The sequence below is a fragment of the Brugia malayi genome (genome assembly GCF_000002995.4).
Source record: "Brugia malayi strain FR3 genome assembly, contig: Bm_v4_Chr2_contig_001, whole genome shotgun sequence".
Classification (NCBI taxonomy): Eukaryota; Metazoa; Nematoda; class Chromadorea; order Rhabditida; family Onchocercidae; genus Brugia; species Brugia malayi.
Genome location: NW_025062476.1, coordinates 11,068,285 through 11,084,530, shown reverse-complemented (window position 1 = coordinate 11,084,530; position 16,246 = coordinate 11,068,285). Strand labels below are relative to the sequence as shown.

Genomic DNA, 16,246 nt, shown 5'->3' with positions numbered 1-16,246 from the left:
TAGCTGTTGTACTTCCAAATTTTTATCAACTATTTTCCAATACTTCAAATATATCAATTCGAAAAAACTGAAAATTTAATGAGGAAAAAATTATTTCAGTATTTAATTTTTGTTAAATAAAATAATATAACAGTTGCTAAGATTCATTTTCCACCAATTGCAGGCATTAGTTCATTCATTTATTAATCTACGAATTCAACCAGAAAAAATATACGAAGGAGATAAAACTACTTTTATATGGATTAATACGAATTGTGTTCGTTTTTTCATCCTTCAATAAATCACTATTTTTTATCTCCACTTTATTCTTTATCATTATATCAAGTGATAAGGTTAGTTCTTGAATTCTATGGAAAACCTTACGTATATGTGGATGCTATTTGAAATGATACTTTGCATTTTATGTGATGACATAAAAAAGTTGAAGGATTATACATTTATATAATTTATCGTGATGAAATTTATCACAAATAAGAGAACAGAAATAAAATAATAATAACTTTAGGTTGATTTAACAATATTTTCCTAAAGGAAACTTAATTTTATTCATAATAATTTTCTAGTGGTTTATTTTACACTAATATGAACACTTCATACAGAACTTTGAAAATAATGCTTGCCTTTGAAACATCAAAAAATTCCACAAAACAAAAGCAATTATCAATGGTATGAAATGATAGCATTCTATAATTTCCAGGTAGCAACCATATTTACCGGATATTAATTCAAATTCTTCCGGTAACAAATGAACCAATATTATCTATAAATATTTATTCCCCAAAATAAAATGAAATAAGCAAAGTGATAAGTATGACAACATATAAAATTACCCTATGAAATATAAAAGCACCACTAGAACTAATAAGTAACAATCAAAATGCAAACAAATAATCACTGCGAATTTACTATTGCAATCACAAAAATATGCAACATAATCATTCAAATGACAAAAAACTAATGTCATTGATGTGATAAACACAGATGTTTTATCATTTAGAAAAATAAGCATTAAATGAATAAGTATTTTAATCCATTTTGACAACAAAATTATCTTATCCTTATCACATTCATTGCTTCATCACATATAGAACTACTGAAGGATTTTTCATAATTTATTGTTCCATGATTATTATAAAATTTTCAGAAATAAACAGATAAAAATTAGTAGAGTTTATAGAAAAGATATGAATAAATCTCGACACCGAAATTATCCTTTCTACATTTTTCCTTTCAAATTATTCTCAAATGAAAATAATTTGCAAATTTTTGTTGGCAAATAACTGTGTAAATAACTCCGGTTTTATTGTTTTTCATTTAAAAACTACCTAATAAGCATAACTTAAATTCAAAAGACCCATTAAATAGACATATAAAAGTAATGGCTTAAAAAACCATAAAGAAAGCTAAAATTTTTATTGGAAGTGGAATGCAAAGACAGAGATTTTTCAAAAGCATAAAGAATAAAAAGTAACTGGGAAAATTTAACATGAAAAATACAAACAGAGCTATGGATTAAAAATGAAGAAAATAGCTGCAATTATAAAAGAAAGAGGTAGGTGTGAAGAAAAAATTTTTTTTACTCAAAAAGAAACGGCAGATTTAAAAACAAAACCGTTTGGAAAAACTATCCTACATAGCATGTACTTACAGATCAAACATGAAGAAACATTCATATTCGAATGAAAAAATTTATATAGTTTTCAAAAATTCAAATTGACTTTTTCTGCAAGGACGAAGAAAAATTGCTCCGATTTCACTAGGCATAAAAACGAAGTCAAAGTTTTAGCTGCAATGAACATATATATAGATCATAGCTTCCAGTTTAGTAGCTTTATCACAATACCACAGTTATTTGAATAATATACTAAATGAAGGAATTCAGAGACCAAGAACAATTGCTCTCAACTCCCGCAACATTTCCAATATTTCTATAGAAAGTTCAACTCTAAATCTTTATTATATGTTAGCTGATAGCCAGAATACTGATGCTCTTGCAGCTTAATTTATAATTTAAAACGAAAAGTTGAAAGTTTCAAGAATAACTGAAATATGAAAATTATACAGTATCACAAGATGCAAACATTTTTCATCATTTCTAATAAAATTTAGGCATAGATTAATGTAATATGAAATTTAAAATGTTGATGGTTTGAACGGAATCGACTGACAACTCACTTGTATTTTCTGTATTTTCACGAGATTTTGGTCAAGAATTTTCCAATGCCATCGATAAACTGCAAATGTAATATCATTCTACCAATTCATTTAAAGTGTGTGCACCACAATTTCAGAAACCGCTGCAGTTGTTGTAATTGCCCATCTCCACCAACCTATAGCCAAATGTGGTGTCTTTCGTCGTGATTCAATTAATGATCGGAGTTGATTAAGAGTGTCGGAATACTGATAAGAGCCTGTATGTTTTGATTAGAATTATTACAAGTATTTAAATTTCATTAATGTTTTGTGTAGCGCATTTAGCAATGACCTTAATCTTTAAGGATATTCACCACATACTGTCATATGTCCGCAATGTTGTAATCCAATGTACTCCAATGTAAAGCAATATTAGGTAAATTAGAAAATGTACGACCTTGCGAGAGATAAAAATTTTGGGAATAACTAATGTCTAGTTTATTTGAATCTTTAATATCAATAAATTTATTGAAACAAGAAAAATCAAACGATTAACCATGAGCATAATGTGTGGCCACTGATATTTCTAAGACTGGTGTCTTGTTGATGTTCAAATCATTCAAATCGACACGTCTCTGTAAATGAAATTTCATTGTGCTGCTTTACTATTTAATTTTTGTTTAGGGAAATCTCTTGCAGATATATGACTCTTATATTTAATAAATTTTTTCTCATTTACAACCAAGTAATCCTGAAAATCAATCATGCATGAAGTTAGATGATTGATTAATATGAACAAGCAGAATGCATAATGAAGAACTAGCAGATCAAGTGCAAAAATTTTAATGAACTAACCGATTTAAGAATAATCCAGAAATTTCGTTCCTTTGGAGCTTCGGCACCATAAGTAAGAAAAACGAAATAAGTATTGCGCTTACTAAACCCACCAGACCGGAACTTTGTAAATGACCAACTGTCAATTTCAAAATCGTCCATAGGTGTCAGATGTAGTGACATTTTATCGGTGCCACCCGAAACCGTAAAACTTAATCGCAGTTCAGATCCCGACAACAAATGTTTCTCAACATTAATGACTTTGATGGGACTGGCTATCCGTGGGTGACCAGGTAATGGTATCCAACGAGATTCCCTACAAATGAGAAATGTGAAAAAATTTTGTTGATTGTAAACTCAAAAAGTGATAACAACGGATAGCTCAACATACCACTGAACAGAGTGATTTAAATGATTGATTTTTGCTTATTTGATAGTTCTATTGCCATTAATTTCTATCAGTACTTCCCCTATTCCAAAAAATTTCTGTTACATCAAATAGAGAATAAGACAGCGATACAAACAGTTATTTACTTATCTTTGTTCGCAATAAAATAAATAAAAGTATTAAATTAACCCCAAAACTAATTCTTTTCTTTAAATTCAATTTATTTATGTTATGAAAGAAATAATAATCGAATACCGCGGAGGGAACAACTGATGAACAGCTGTATAATATGGAAGACGACAATACTCATCTTTTATACCACTGCAGTTCGGCTCACTGTTTCCTAAAAATTATGCTAAATTAATGACATCAGATTTTTTTTTTTTTTTTTTGAAATATAAAAACTGAACAGAGGATTAATAAAAATTACCGGTCAAAAAAGTGTGTTCCGGCAAATCGGTAATACCACGATAATCTAAGGTTTGTACGAACAATGCATGTTCCTGAATTGATGTATTGCTTTGGAAAGGATAAATTGATCGTTCGCTATCCTGAAATAAGCTTCATAAATACTAATTATGGGATTGGAATTTAAAAAAAGCACTCGAGAATAATATCACTTGAACTCTTTTGTGTAAAATTTTGATTAAAAATTAACTTATACCAATGTAATAAGACGTCTTAGACGAGGGCTTTCTTCAGAGTATTTATAAGGCCAGCCAAGCCTTGTACTAAATAATGCTGTAAAAAAAACGCAATATAACATTAAGCCACACTTTAGGAGATAATCCATGCGACGACTAACATACAACAGATTACTCTGAAATAAAGACTGATTAAAGACATGAGAAGTATAGAATTCTACAATTTTTTAATTTATATGAATAAAAAAAGGTAAGGAAATATCTATTTGAGAGAGTTAGAGAATGATTTCCCAAATTCATAAAAACTAAAATGTAACCAGTAAAAAAATATGTTTGGCCAGAATGTACACACCGTAAAAAGAATAAAACATAGTCCAACAAAGAGACTCATTAGAACAATAATAAATTCAGGATTAATTGCTACACCCATTCGTCCTGTAACTGGGACGAAGAACTCAAAAAGTAGCATTGCTGAATAAGCATCGAATACCATCACAGGAACAGTACACAACAATTGTGTAATTAACAACCATTGTGGAGAGATTTCTGAAAGATAAAGTTCCTAACAAACTTAACCAGATCACTTAAATTACCATTATAGGTTTTCGATTATAATTCAATATGGTCTGTTATATTCATAGCTTTTTCTGTCTGTGAAAGGAAAAGGTAATCAAACTAAAAAAACGATATCGAAAAAAAAAAAAAAAAAAAAAGACTTAGAACCCTTATAAGTTTGTTTCACCCATCAATTTTATAACAACTACATTTGGACAATATCATTTTGAACAAATAATCATTAAGATGGATCAAAAATTACTTGTTATAATTCGCATCTTCCCGAAAAGCCAAAGCAACGGCTCACGAAGTAATAAGAAGAAAGAATTATAAAGTAAAAAGGATGCACCAGCAATACCAGCAAATGTTGCAAGTGCCAGCCATGTTGAAAATAACAATAACACACCATCAAAATGTATCATTTCCTGATTAGGTCTCTGAAAGTTTATTTACTTTTTTATTTACTATCAAAAAATTCTCTGCCTTTCAAAATTTTCTATTTAATCAATTTTAAATCCAAAAGCGGTTGATTTTGGCGCTACTAACATGGGATAGTATTTTAGCAAGTTATCCGATACTTTTAATATAATAGATGTTATGGGATAGTATTTTAGCAAGTTATCCGATACTTTTAATATAATAGATAATATAATAGATTTCAATATAATAGATGTTATATAGAAGCATATTCTATAGCATTAGCTGTCTTTCTTTGGTATTGTGATGATCAAATTAGATTTTGGGAAAAACATATATCATTAAATTGAGATACTCAATAAATAACTCTTTCTTATTACAAATATATCTGTTGGATAATTCACCAAGATTTCAATAATCAATTGTGAGAAACTCCTTCTTCAAGCTAATTTCGCGATTACTAAAAACAACTTCCTTCTCCTCATTTATAATGTTGTTCCTTTCAAAACTACTCTAATCTAACATTAATATCTAGTTGGAAAAAAAAATATATATAGTATTAGCTTCTTTTCTTTGGTAATACAATGATCATATATCCTATATACCCCCATTATTTCTATTGCTTCAAACTGGATCACATTTGATGGACAAAATGTGATAAGAAAATACTTTATGCAGTTGAGCTAAGATCGTATGAGTAGCACAACCAGCGATAAGAAGAGGAAATATATAGAGAGGGAAAGCGAGTTCTGGAAGTGAATACCAGCACATTATCATATCGAGTTTGGTGACAATTAAGGCAACTGATGTGCCTGTTGCTAAAAATAATATTTGTTAACTTATAAAACATCTCAAAGTGTATTTTCTTCCTGATACACCAAAACAAATATTAAAATAAAAAATGTTAAAAATCAGTTTAACAAACTACAATACATTGAGTGAAATGATTTAAGAAATTCAAAACATGAGAAATGAATGCAATATACAAAAGTTCAAATATATATTTGTAGAATGCATATATAAAGCAAAACTTAAAAAAAGTAATTAATTAAAAAGAAAAAATGCGCATACCAAACATGACAGCTGCCGCGACAATATGACCAATAACTGCTTTAATTAAATCCACTAAATTATAAAAACCTTTTTGAATATGATAAGCAATAATGATCAACGCCGCTATTGCAGTCGTATAATTGAGAACTTCTCCAAGATCTATCGGATAAAAAACCGTAAAAATGCCAACAACATCATAAAATACCCAACGGTTACCCTGCTCAAAATCACCTGGTCGATCCAGATAGGGAGATTTGATCAAAGCCTTAAACAACGAATGACAAATTACTTAATATTTAATCAAAGTAGAAATCGGATAACGATAATCAACAAAACAACTGCAATTATCATTTTTTGCCTGTGTACAGGAAACACCGGGAAAATACCTTAGTAACGGCAAGTAGATTCTCTCCTGCTCTTTGAATACATCCTGGAGTTATGAATTTTGGAGTATCAAATTCTGTGTGATAAACCCATCCATTTCGAAAATAAGCAATATCAAGGCCTGAAAACTTATGAATTCATTAGCGATTACTTGATTTGACTCTACTGAAAATAAGAATTAATCTTACCTGAAATACGACCATAATCTCGGAAAACCCGAAAATCTGTATCAGATGGTATAATACCAGCTTGGAAAATCTCCTGCGCTAAAACGCTGCAGTGAGGATGAGGTGCATTTTCTAGATAGGTATGCAAAAGCCAGGAATTTCCGGGTCCAGCCTAGAAAAATACATTTATGTGCAAAGTGTATATAATCATGCAAAGAACTATTTTATAGAACTGAAATGATGCAGTAAACGGAAATGATACCTGAAACAGTATTTCACGGCCACCAGCTCCAGAGCCCTCCAAGTTCACAAATGCTCGAACAGAATGTCGCCATGGATGCTGTGTAATGAAACCATGTGATGCTTGCAAAAAATTTTCTTCAGCTAAAATCAAAATTCAAAAAATACTTCCATTTTGATCAAACAACTAGTAAATAGAAAAAAAAATGTTTACCAATTTCTAATATTATGTATAATTTATAATATATTAAATACGGACTTTAGCACTTAAGTAAAAAGAAGTTGAATTGATAAAAAACTAATACGATGTATACTTGAGTATTTAGAAATGTCACATTGCTACAGACTTCTCCTACAAAATTACCAACGATCCTTATATTTTGTCTCTAAAATATTTATATTGTGGTACTACTGATAATGATGAAACGATCATGTTTTTCACCTCCATTGAAAAGAAAAATTATATCGTTTTCAAGTGATTCTTTTGAATGAGATAAAATATCCATAACCTCCATCATAACTGCACAGCTTACCTAAAATCAATTTTTGAATAAACATAAAATGTCTTCATTTTTCACATAATTTATATCTACAGCTAACATTAAAAAATACAAAAGATAAAGTAAGAAATAATTAGCTAACAATGTCGAACGTAAAGATAATCCCCAAAAAAGAAAAAAAAATCTCAGAGAAAACAATTAATAAAATATGATTTAAAATTCAAAATAATGATAGCAGCGATAATAATATTACAGCATCATCAGTCGCACCAGGTGAACCCGGAAACGTATCGAAATGACAATTCAGTAAAATGGAATGTTTTGGTGGAACTCTTGGTCCAATCCGTGCTAAAATAAAAAATGAAATGTAAGAGATTGCAAATATTCTCTTGAAATTAGGAAAATGTTAAGCAAAATACAAAGACTCACCAATGACATTGGTTATTTTGTGGTAACATAAGGTGAACGAAGATAAGAATCCGAGATCAAAGCATCCAGATGGACGTTGAATATCAATTTCCAAACGGTTCACTCCTCGAACTTCAACTTCTGCTTTTGCATTTTTCAACCTATCATTTATAAGTTTAAATGCATGCACCTGCAATAAGCACATATTTTCATTCCCATCACAAATTTTGGTTTTTATGCTATCGGTTTTTTGATGCCAGTTTTCTATTATTTTCAACTTCTTTTTTTGAACTGAAAGAAAAAAGTCACTTCACAGTTTTCCGAACCACTGGTACGTGGCCCAAGGTCCGTAAGTGAATTCAGCAACAATCGTGCTCTTTCTTCTGAGAATTCATCAAACTGTCCTGCTGGCTTAACTTCGGGCATTCGATTGTCCTGGTAAACGACAAATCCGTAGATCCCACTAACAATCATCAGAATCAGCAACCAATGTCGGAAACCCAGATATTGCGACTTCTACAATTATTTGTTTACAAGGTACACATCATAAAGATTTGTACCGGAAAAAAAGAGAGATCCGAAAAGATCCGAAAAAAGTAACTGCTAGTCCGTTATATATTTTTAATCTCCTGAGAAATGGCTATAAATGACGCTATTTAAATTAGAATCAGATAAATATATTATAGTAAGAAAATGATAACCGATTTTAAGTGTAATTTTACGGTAGCAGATTAATTCTAATTTAAAATTCATGGATATTAAATAATCGCATCCTATGCTTGTATGCCTAACATTTCCACCATGAAGTGATGCCGAAGATTTAACTGATGATATTTTTCATATGATAGCTTCATCTATTCTACCAAAATATCAAAAAAAGTCCCAAGAGAAATGAAACCAACAAAAAATGAAACCTTATCAATAAACCAATCGGATTTAACATTTTTCAGCATATTCCTTCTAGTCGTACCTTTAGCACTGTCTACATCTCGTGATATATTCCGTTGGCGTAATTCCATTCTTCTAATCCGATTCCTTAATTCATAATCGTAATCGTGTGTAAATTAGTCCACAAGAAATGGGAAATCTAACAATTTAAACTGATCGTATAGTAGTTACTAATTCATATTTTATAAGATAAACAGGAAGGATAAATAAGGAAAACCAAAAAAAAAAAAAAAAATTAAGAATTAACCACAGTGAAGATGTGTAAAGATAATGTAAATAGCAAAAGAAAGCAAAATGCGAGCAATAAAATAAATGATATAATGACGATAAGATAAGAGCAACATTATGACTACAAAAAAAAAGAAAAAAAAAAGCAGTGTAAAGTAGGCAAGAATTACTGCTCAATGCAATATCAACTGATATTTTAAACTGTACCGTATAAAATGAACAATGGAGTTACTATAAACTTTCTATTCAGATACTGTAAATATTACCAACGATACTGTATATAAGAGACACTGTACACTAAACAAACAAAAAAAAAGCGAATAATTAAAAATTGTTTAAATGCAGGAATGGAACTGGTAATAATTATTGTGCTAAGCATAATGATCTAATCAATTGTGCAGAAAAAATGTAAGAAAGTTTTGCAGTTTGAACTAAAGATCTCTTCCTAATACAGAAATGGAATTTAGCAGAAAATTAGACACCTAAAATTACGGTACTATTTTAGTTGAAGAAATAGTTAAAGAAAAAAAGAGCTCCAGAACTTTTCCATTTTTTAACGTTTCTCGTATGGGCCGTAATATTATAAAAGATGCCGCCAGATATATTCTTCGAAAATTTTAAGTTGACGAGGTTTGAGATTTAAATTATGAAGTTGTTGATATTGTGTTGTGGATGTGTTGCGTGACGGTACTTCAGTTATAGCTTGCGGACGTGTCACACGTGATCGTACTAAGCTAAACCAAAGTATCAGTGTGAAATTGCATTGAATCGAGGAAGAAAAAAATTGATTATGCTGGCAGTGATACCATCATATATTACAGAATAAAAAAGGGAAAGAATTAAGATAATAGCCGAGCAATTATAATAATTTTGTCAGTAGTTGCATATAAACTAAAACACCTCGTAAACTTCAAAATATGAAGTTAAAATTTTGAAAATTTTTCCTTGTAATTTCAACATTTCAAGTAATTATAATCATTATATAGTATTGAAATAATGTTTTTATTATAAATTTAATTATTGAACTGGTATTTTGCTAGCTGTTTGTAATAATTATTTCTAAGAAAGAGAGGATTTAATTTAAAAAAAAAAGAAAATTATTTGGATGGTGCTAAGTAATGATTCTCGATACTGATAAAAATATTGAGAGTAATTTCTTTTAGTTCCGTTATTGATAGGAGTAATTTGTGTAGTTCTGATATTGATAAAAATGACCTCTTAATCTGATTTAGATCTGAATGATTTATTTAGCGTAATTTTACCATATGTTCAGGGAAAATTAGTGTTCCCAATGCTATTCGTTTCCACATATTCACGTTATATTGGAATACTGGTCTAATCTAAGAATAGATGATTTAAAAAAAAAAGTTTATGGAGATTTTGTTTTTTTGTTTTACAGCGGGATTTATTGCTATTGCGGTTCATTGTTGCGATCTTCCATTGATTTGATTGGTTTAGTTTCGTTTCATCTCGTTTATGGTGATTTTTATTGATATCAACTAATTTTATATTTGACTGTGGCGATCATCAGTTCTATATTTTTTATTTAGTTATTTTGAATTTTTTTTTCAAAGGTAACAAAATGGTTCGAAAACGTTTTATGTCTAAAGGAAATGCAACGTTTGTTGATGGGCTGGATAAAACCATCTTGAAACAAGTAAGCGTTGTTTAATAGTGTGATTTTGACTAACAATTTAGTTGAAGATTGAGATGGTATTAAGAAATAGCTTAACTAGTACTTACGGATTAAAAATACTTTTATCAGTATCATCCGGGATTAATTTGTAACTAATAAAGATCTAGAGATATTTTAGTGCCCATATTTATTAATTCAAAATTTTTAGACTTGGTTAATTTCCCAATTAGTTTATAATATCGAATAGAAATGAAATGAATTTTTATTTACATTTTTATGATGACTTTTATTTACATTTTCATTGACCAGTTAACGAGTACTGAATAATATATTCCGTGGATATATTGTCATATCATAAGATTAGTTTTGATTTCTTATTCATTACGCTGTCATCGAATGTGCGGTAATTTTTTTACAGTGTGCTAAAGCACATCCTTTATTTCGACGTACAGCTATACTCAGTAGTGTACTGAATGATGTATTGGATCAAGAACGGGATTTTTTGCAACCTTGCTCACGCAAAATGAAAAAAAAGGAAAGACATCGTCGTGCTAAGCCCATTGATCGAACAAATATTAGTGCAGAAGACCTCGAATATCAACGTCTGCTCAATGAAGTTTGTATCGTAATTTTGTGATACCTAGCCAAATAAATGTGGTATTAATCATTTGGAAAGCGTCAGAATGACGATCGAATTGTCATCTTTTGTTAGTACTGTTTCATCCGAAAAAAAGTTATAAAAGGATTTTAGGTCAGAAATTAAGTACATTTGGTATAATACTCTTGCAGTTTTTTGTTGAAACATATGACGGAGATAGTGGAAGACATGGACATGAATAAGGCTAAAAGTATGAAGTCCTAAAGAGATTTGGTCATTTCATATTTTCAGCTCTATTCATGTGACCAGGGATGTATCATTTTATTGAGTAGGTCGCAGGTAATAAATGATTGAAAAAATTTTGCAGATTAAAGAGGCTGAAGAATATGAACTCATCGTTGAGCGTGATAATAGCAAACTAAGCAGAGATCGTAAGTGATATGGAATGTTCGGTTTTAATAATTTGGTTACCTGATATCATCATTTTCAATTACATAATAAATACGCTAGAACCTAAAGGCTTATTTCCTAAAAAATTTTGTTTTTGATAAACATCTCTTTAATATCTTTTTATTTCCTTCGTGCAAAACATAATTCAGTTCATGGTGAAGTATTTTTCCAACATATAATTTTAAATGAATTGTTCATGATAAACGTAATCTTTTTAGATTGTTTTATTTTAGGTATCAACTTGTCAGAGATAACCAAATTTGCAGCGAACAAATTTTCTGGTAATTACTCCAAGCCTTCAGGTAGCATATCAAGTTGCCAGTGTTTTATAATTTTTATATGAGTTCCAGAAATTTTCATTTCTCTTTCTATTTACTTCATTAAATTTATCTTCTATTATGTGCGCACTAAGCTAAGATCTGTGCTTCATTAATTTTCACGTTTGAACATTTAGCTTACAGGTGATTCAAAATAAAATGAGTAAATAAATAATAAAGGAGAATTAGGAAAAAGTAATGAGATTGATGAGAAACTGAAAACAGTAAAAACTGAATAAAATTAACTATGTTTCATTGTTAATATTCCTGGCCAATTGTTTTATTTGATAATTTTTCTATGAAAAAATGGAGCTATTTGCAGAATTTGAGAAAACTTGCAGCAAACTGGTAGAAGAAAATGATGTGACCAAGGAGAATTCTGACAAGCGAAAGCATTCTGTTGGTTTATCTCTGAATAAAAATGAAGACATAAATCACGTTGAAGTTACAGGATCACCTTTGATCTTCATTGTTCATCCATCTGAGCCAACTACGTCAACTCCTCTTCACGTATGTTTTTTAGTTCATTCAGATGGAAACTTATTTCATTTTAAAAATTTGAATGATACAATTTTTCAGTTATTTAGGTCTTCCAATCTACACATACACCGCATCCTCATCAAGACATACCTAATTTTGACAGAGATATACAATTGAGTCCAATACTTCTTGACAGAGAAGATACTGGCTGTGATGTTATTGAAAAGGAAGCACCAGCAGCCTGCGTACAGTAAATCGATTTCTTATGCTTTTTTTTTTTTTTTTTTTTTTTTTTTTTTTCATTTTCATAATGTTTCCTTTTTCTCATAACATATCATGGTTAAAGATCTGTCAAAATTTAGTTCTGATGGAAATGAAGTAGAAGGAAAATCAGGTGCAGAAACTAATGATCGTAATCGGCTTGGCAGTGTAACAGGGATTTCAACAACGCTTCAGAAGTCGTCCCCTCAGCTTACGATTCTTAACTCACCTGGTCGCTGGGGATTTCAAAATGAAGTAAATATTATCACTTTCATACTTAGCTTTTGCTTCAAATTAAGCAGGCAATAAAATAAGCATCTCTCCTTATTAATATAAAATATCATGATTAGGTTAAAAATCGGATAATAATCTTTTAACGGGATTAAAATGAATTATCAAACATTTCTGTTGAGCGTCTGAGATTACTACATTTAAATCCTTTCAGGAATACGTGTGTGAAGATGTTACGTCATCTGTTCGAGGTAATTTCCCCGTAACAACTTTAATATCAAATCAGCAGTGATTTTCTGTATTTTTTTTGAAATAGATTAGAAGAGAAATTTGGAGAAAAGTGTGATCTGTTTAGATGTAAGAATCAGAAGGACCCTGGACGTAATAGGGTCTAAAAAAAATTTTTATTTGGAACTCATGCATTCAGCAGGTTAAAACAAAATATTGTCCTTTTAATAATTCTCAATAGCGAAGAAATTAGCCACTCGTTGCATTATTATGGTATCATTCATATCGAAGATTTGCAATTTTTTGCAAATTCATGGTTTTTCTGGAAAAAAATAATTTGCAAATTTTTAGGTGATAGGAGCTTGTCGCTATGTGATGGAAATGGGGTATATTTTCTACTTTTACTCAATTTATTCATTTCTCGTATTACTTCATTTATTGAGAAATTGCAGTTATGAAACCCGGAAACTGGAATGAATCTTAATTTTTTTATCCAAAATGAAGGAATTTTTTTTTTACACATCGAAGGGAATAAATGCACAACTCATTTTTTGAAGGAAAATAGACCATTCTATTTAAATGGCTTTCCGTGGACAACTCAGTATGCTAGAAGACGTGACTACAAGCAAGAACTTTTCCATCTTTGCATGCAAAAAAGTATTCAGTCTTGGCGACTTAAAAAAACAGTACTGTAAGTGTAATATTTCTGTTAGTATAATTGTTGAGGATGTCATTGGTGACTATCATATTGTTATGTTCAATTACTACTCTAAAATTAATTTTAGTGATTTATCGAGTCCGGTAAAGCTTGGAGAAGGAACATTCGGCGAAGTGTTTCGAGTCAGTTACAAAGGGGAACTCGTTGCGTTAAAGGTATGGTTTGAGATTATTTGTCAAGCTATTCATTTCTTTTCTTTCATATTCTTTTGATTGTCCTGATGTTTATGTTTAGGTGATCCCAGTTGGTGGTACCAAAATGATTAATGGAGACAAGCAGAAGTCATTTCGCGACATTAGCGCAGAGCTAATAGTTTCAAAAGAATTATCAGACTTAAAATACATCGAGGAAGGGTATTCCACTCAGGGCTTCATTCATCTTAGAGGAGCTATGGTAGTAAAAGGTGTCTTAAAACTATAATAAATACTGATGTATATAGTATATTTTATAATTAAGCAATCGCCTTTATTTATTCTTTGAATACAACTTTCCAGGGTCCTACCCAAGATCTTTAATTAATGCATGGCAGCAATACGATGAACGCATGAAGTCCGAAAATGATCATCCGTGCATTTTTAGCTCTAATCAACATTTTTTACTTCTAGCTTTTGAAGATGGTGGAATTGACTTGGAAAAATATATGGTATTTATTTCTAACTTGATTTTTTCAATAAAAATGTACTCTGAATAACGTACCGCTGCGCAGCAGTGGTAAGAATTAGAGGAGAATAGTATATAATATTGTCTTTTTTTAATAGATAGTATGTCCAAACATTTTTAATTTCTCAACAAAAAAACATTTGTTGTAGAAATTATTAATCTAAAAGATCATAAATGAAAAAAAAAAAAGTTACAATAAGACTGATTTTGCAGATTTCTAATGTTTTGCAAGCGTACAGCATTATTTACCAAGTCCTTTTGACACTTTCTGTAGCAGAATATCGACTTTCGTTTGAACATCGTGATCTGCATTGTGGTAATATTCTCATCCGAAGTGTTCAGTCTGATAATGCTGTTAAGTATGTTTTCATATTAATCATGAAATATTTTGTCTAAATTCATGTTACATTTTAATTTGAATTTTTTGCAAAAAAAAAAGACGAAAAAAAGTGATATTTTCAGAGCAAATTATAATGGTTATGAAGTTAGCATTCCTACACATGGTGTTGAAGTGAAAATTATCGACTTTACTCTGTCCAGAATGTCTAAAGGTTTTTTTTTTTTTTTTTAAAAAAAAAAAAGACGATAAAATCTATAACATGAATTTTTATGTTTCAGATTTTAAGGGGATTTTCTAAGGATCACAAATGCACTGATCTGAACTTCTTATTGAATTTCTCAGACTCTTTTTAAATCTCAATTCTGAAGGCGAATTGTTGATCTAGAAAGTGGATGAATTCCAGGAACGTCAACGATTTTTTTTGATTTGGCAAAAGATGATGAATTATTCACAGGCGAGGACTGTTTACAATATGAGATCTATCGAGCGATGCGTGCGGTAAACAAGTAGGAAATTTTCTTTTTGAATCTCTTTAACCCGCGGTACTATAAGAAACGTTGGGTTTTGAATATTCTTTATACCTTCTTAAAATATTAGTTAGTTTTTTGAATATTGGTCTACTTTTCTTATCAAATCTTCCCAAACTCTAACTCCGAAGGTACTTTATATATTTATTAAATACTTGAAGAGCTTAAAGAAGCCGTGGCAAGCTTATTTGTTATTTCAAAATTATTAAATAGGAACAATTGGTTTCCGTTCTGTTCTATCACAAATGTGATGTGGTTGATATATCTCGTGCGTTATTTATACGACAATATGGATGAAAAGAATATTGGCAGCCGAAGTGAAAGGAAAAATTTCATTTGTCATTTCAAAGATTTGCATCGCTATGGTAAGTGAATTTATGCAAATGTAAACTATTGTTTATGCGCGAAATTATAAGTAAGGAATAAAGTGCCAAGAATTCAGAGCCATTTCTGATCACCTAAAACCAATACTTTGTCATTGGATCATTCCTTGAAATGCTGATTTATGTAGTACATTTGTCAGTATTTTGAATCATCTGAAATGGCTAGCTTCTCATTTTTCGAATCATCCAATATTAACTGAACATCAGTTTGTTTCAATTTGAATCATTATAGCCAGCTTGTCTGAATGGTTAGCAGAAAAAGCAGGTAGCACGAATGATTTCATAGTAATCGTCGATGCAAATCATCAAGCTGCGGAAATTTAAAATGATTGTGATTAATGCTTCTTTTGTTTATATTTTAATTAATATTAATTGTCAATAATTCAATACAGCAAAAATAATCGAGGTTATGACCTTGTTATGCCCACGTATAATAAAGTACCTGAAAATTTTTTTCGTAGATCTCAATGCATTCATTATTGTCTTTCATATTCTCTGTTTTACTTATATCGCTTTAT

General features: G+C 30.2%; 2 protein-coding genes across 2 annotated transcripts; one reads left to right on the top strand and one right to left on the bottom strand.

The window, feature by feature from the left end:
* Nucleotides 1-2,265: 2,265 nt before the first annotated feature.
* Nucleotides 2,266-8,742, bottom strand: Bm1828 (FXNA, putative; the record flags this gene model as incomplete). The annotated part of the gene is made up of 18 exons (XM_001902063.2): nucleotides 2,266-2,411; nucleotides 2,690-2,768; nucleotides 2,989-3,283; nucleotides 3,611-3,698; nucleotides 3,786-3,906; nucleotides 4,020-4,175; nucleotides 4,352-4,545; nucleotides 4,817-4,991; nucleotides 5,641-5,789; nucleotides 6,043-6,289; nucleotides 6,411-6,529; nucleotides 6,597-6,747; nucleotides 6,838-6,959; nucleotides 7,258-7,348; nucleotides 7,569-7,663; nucleotides 7,745-7,913; nucleotides 8,033-8,239; nucleotides 8,638-8,742. 18 exons carry the CDS (start codon nucleotides 8,740-8,742, stop codon nucleotides 2,266-2,268), a joined length of 2,709 nt encoding a protein of 902 aa, XP_001902098.2.
* A 1,739-nt stretch (nucleotides 8,743-10,481) lies between these two features.
* Nucleotides 10,482-16,052, top strand: Bm1899 (GSG2, putative; the record flags this gene model as incomplete). The annotated part of the gene is made up of 18 exons (XM_043079227.1): nucleotides 10,482-10,556; nucleotides 10,954-11,151; nucleotides 11,501-11,564; nucleotides 11,817-11,885; nucleotides 12,223-12,410; nucleotides 12,488-12,630; nucleotides 12,743-12,896; nucleotides 13,087-13,123; nucleotides 13,452-13,486; nucleotides 13,658-13,791; nucleotides 13,886-13,973; nucleotides 14,053-14,221; nucleotides 14,313-14,461; nucleotides 14,692-14,837; nucleotides 14,941-15,029; nucleotides 15,222-15,324; nucleotides 15,559-15,710; nucleotides 15,961-16,052. 18 exons carry the CDS (start codon nucleotides 10,482-10,484, stop codon nucleotides 16,050-16,052), a joined length of 2,085 nt encoding a protein of 694 aa, XP_042935161.1.
* Nucleotides 16,053-16,246: the final 194 nt, after the last annotated feature.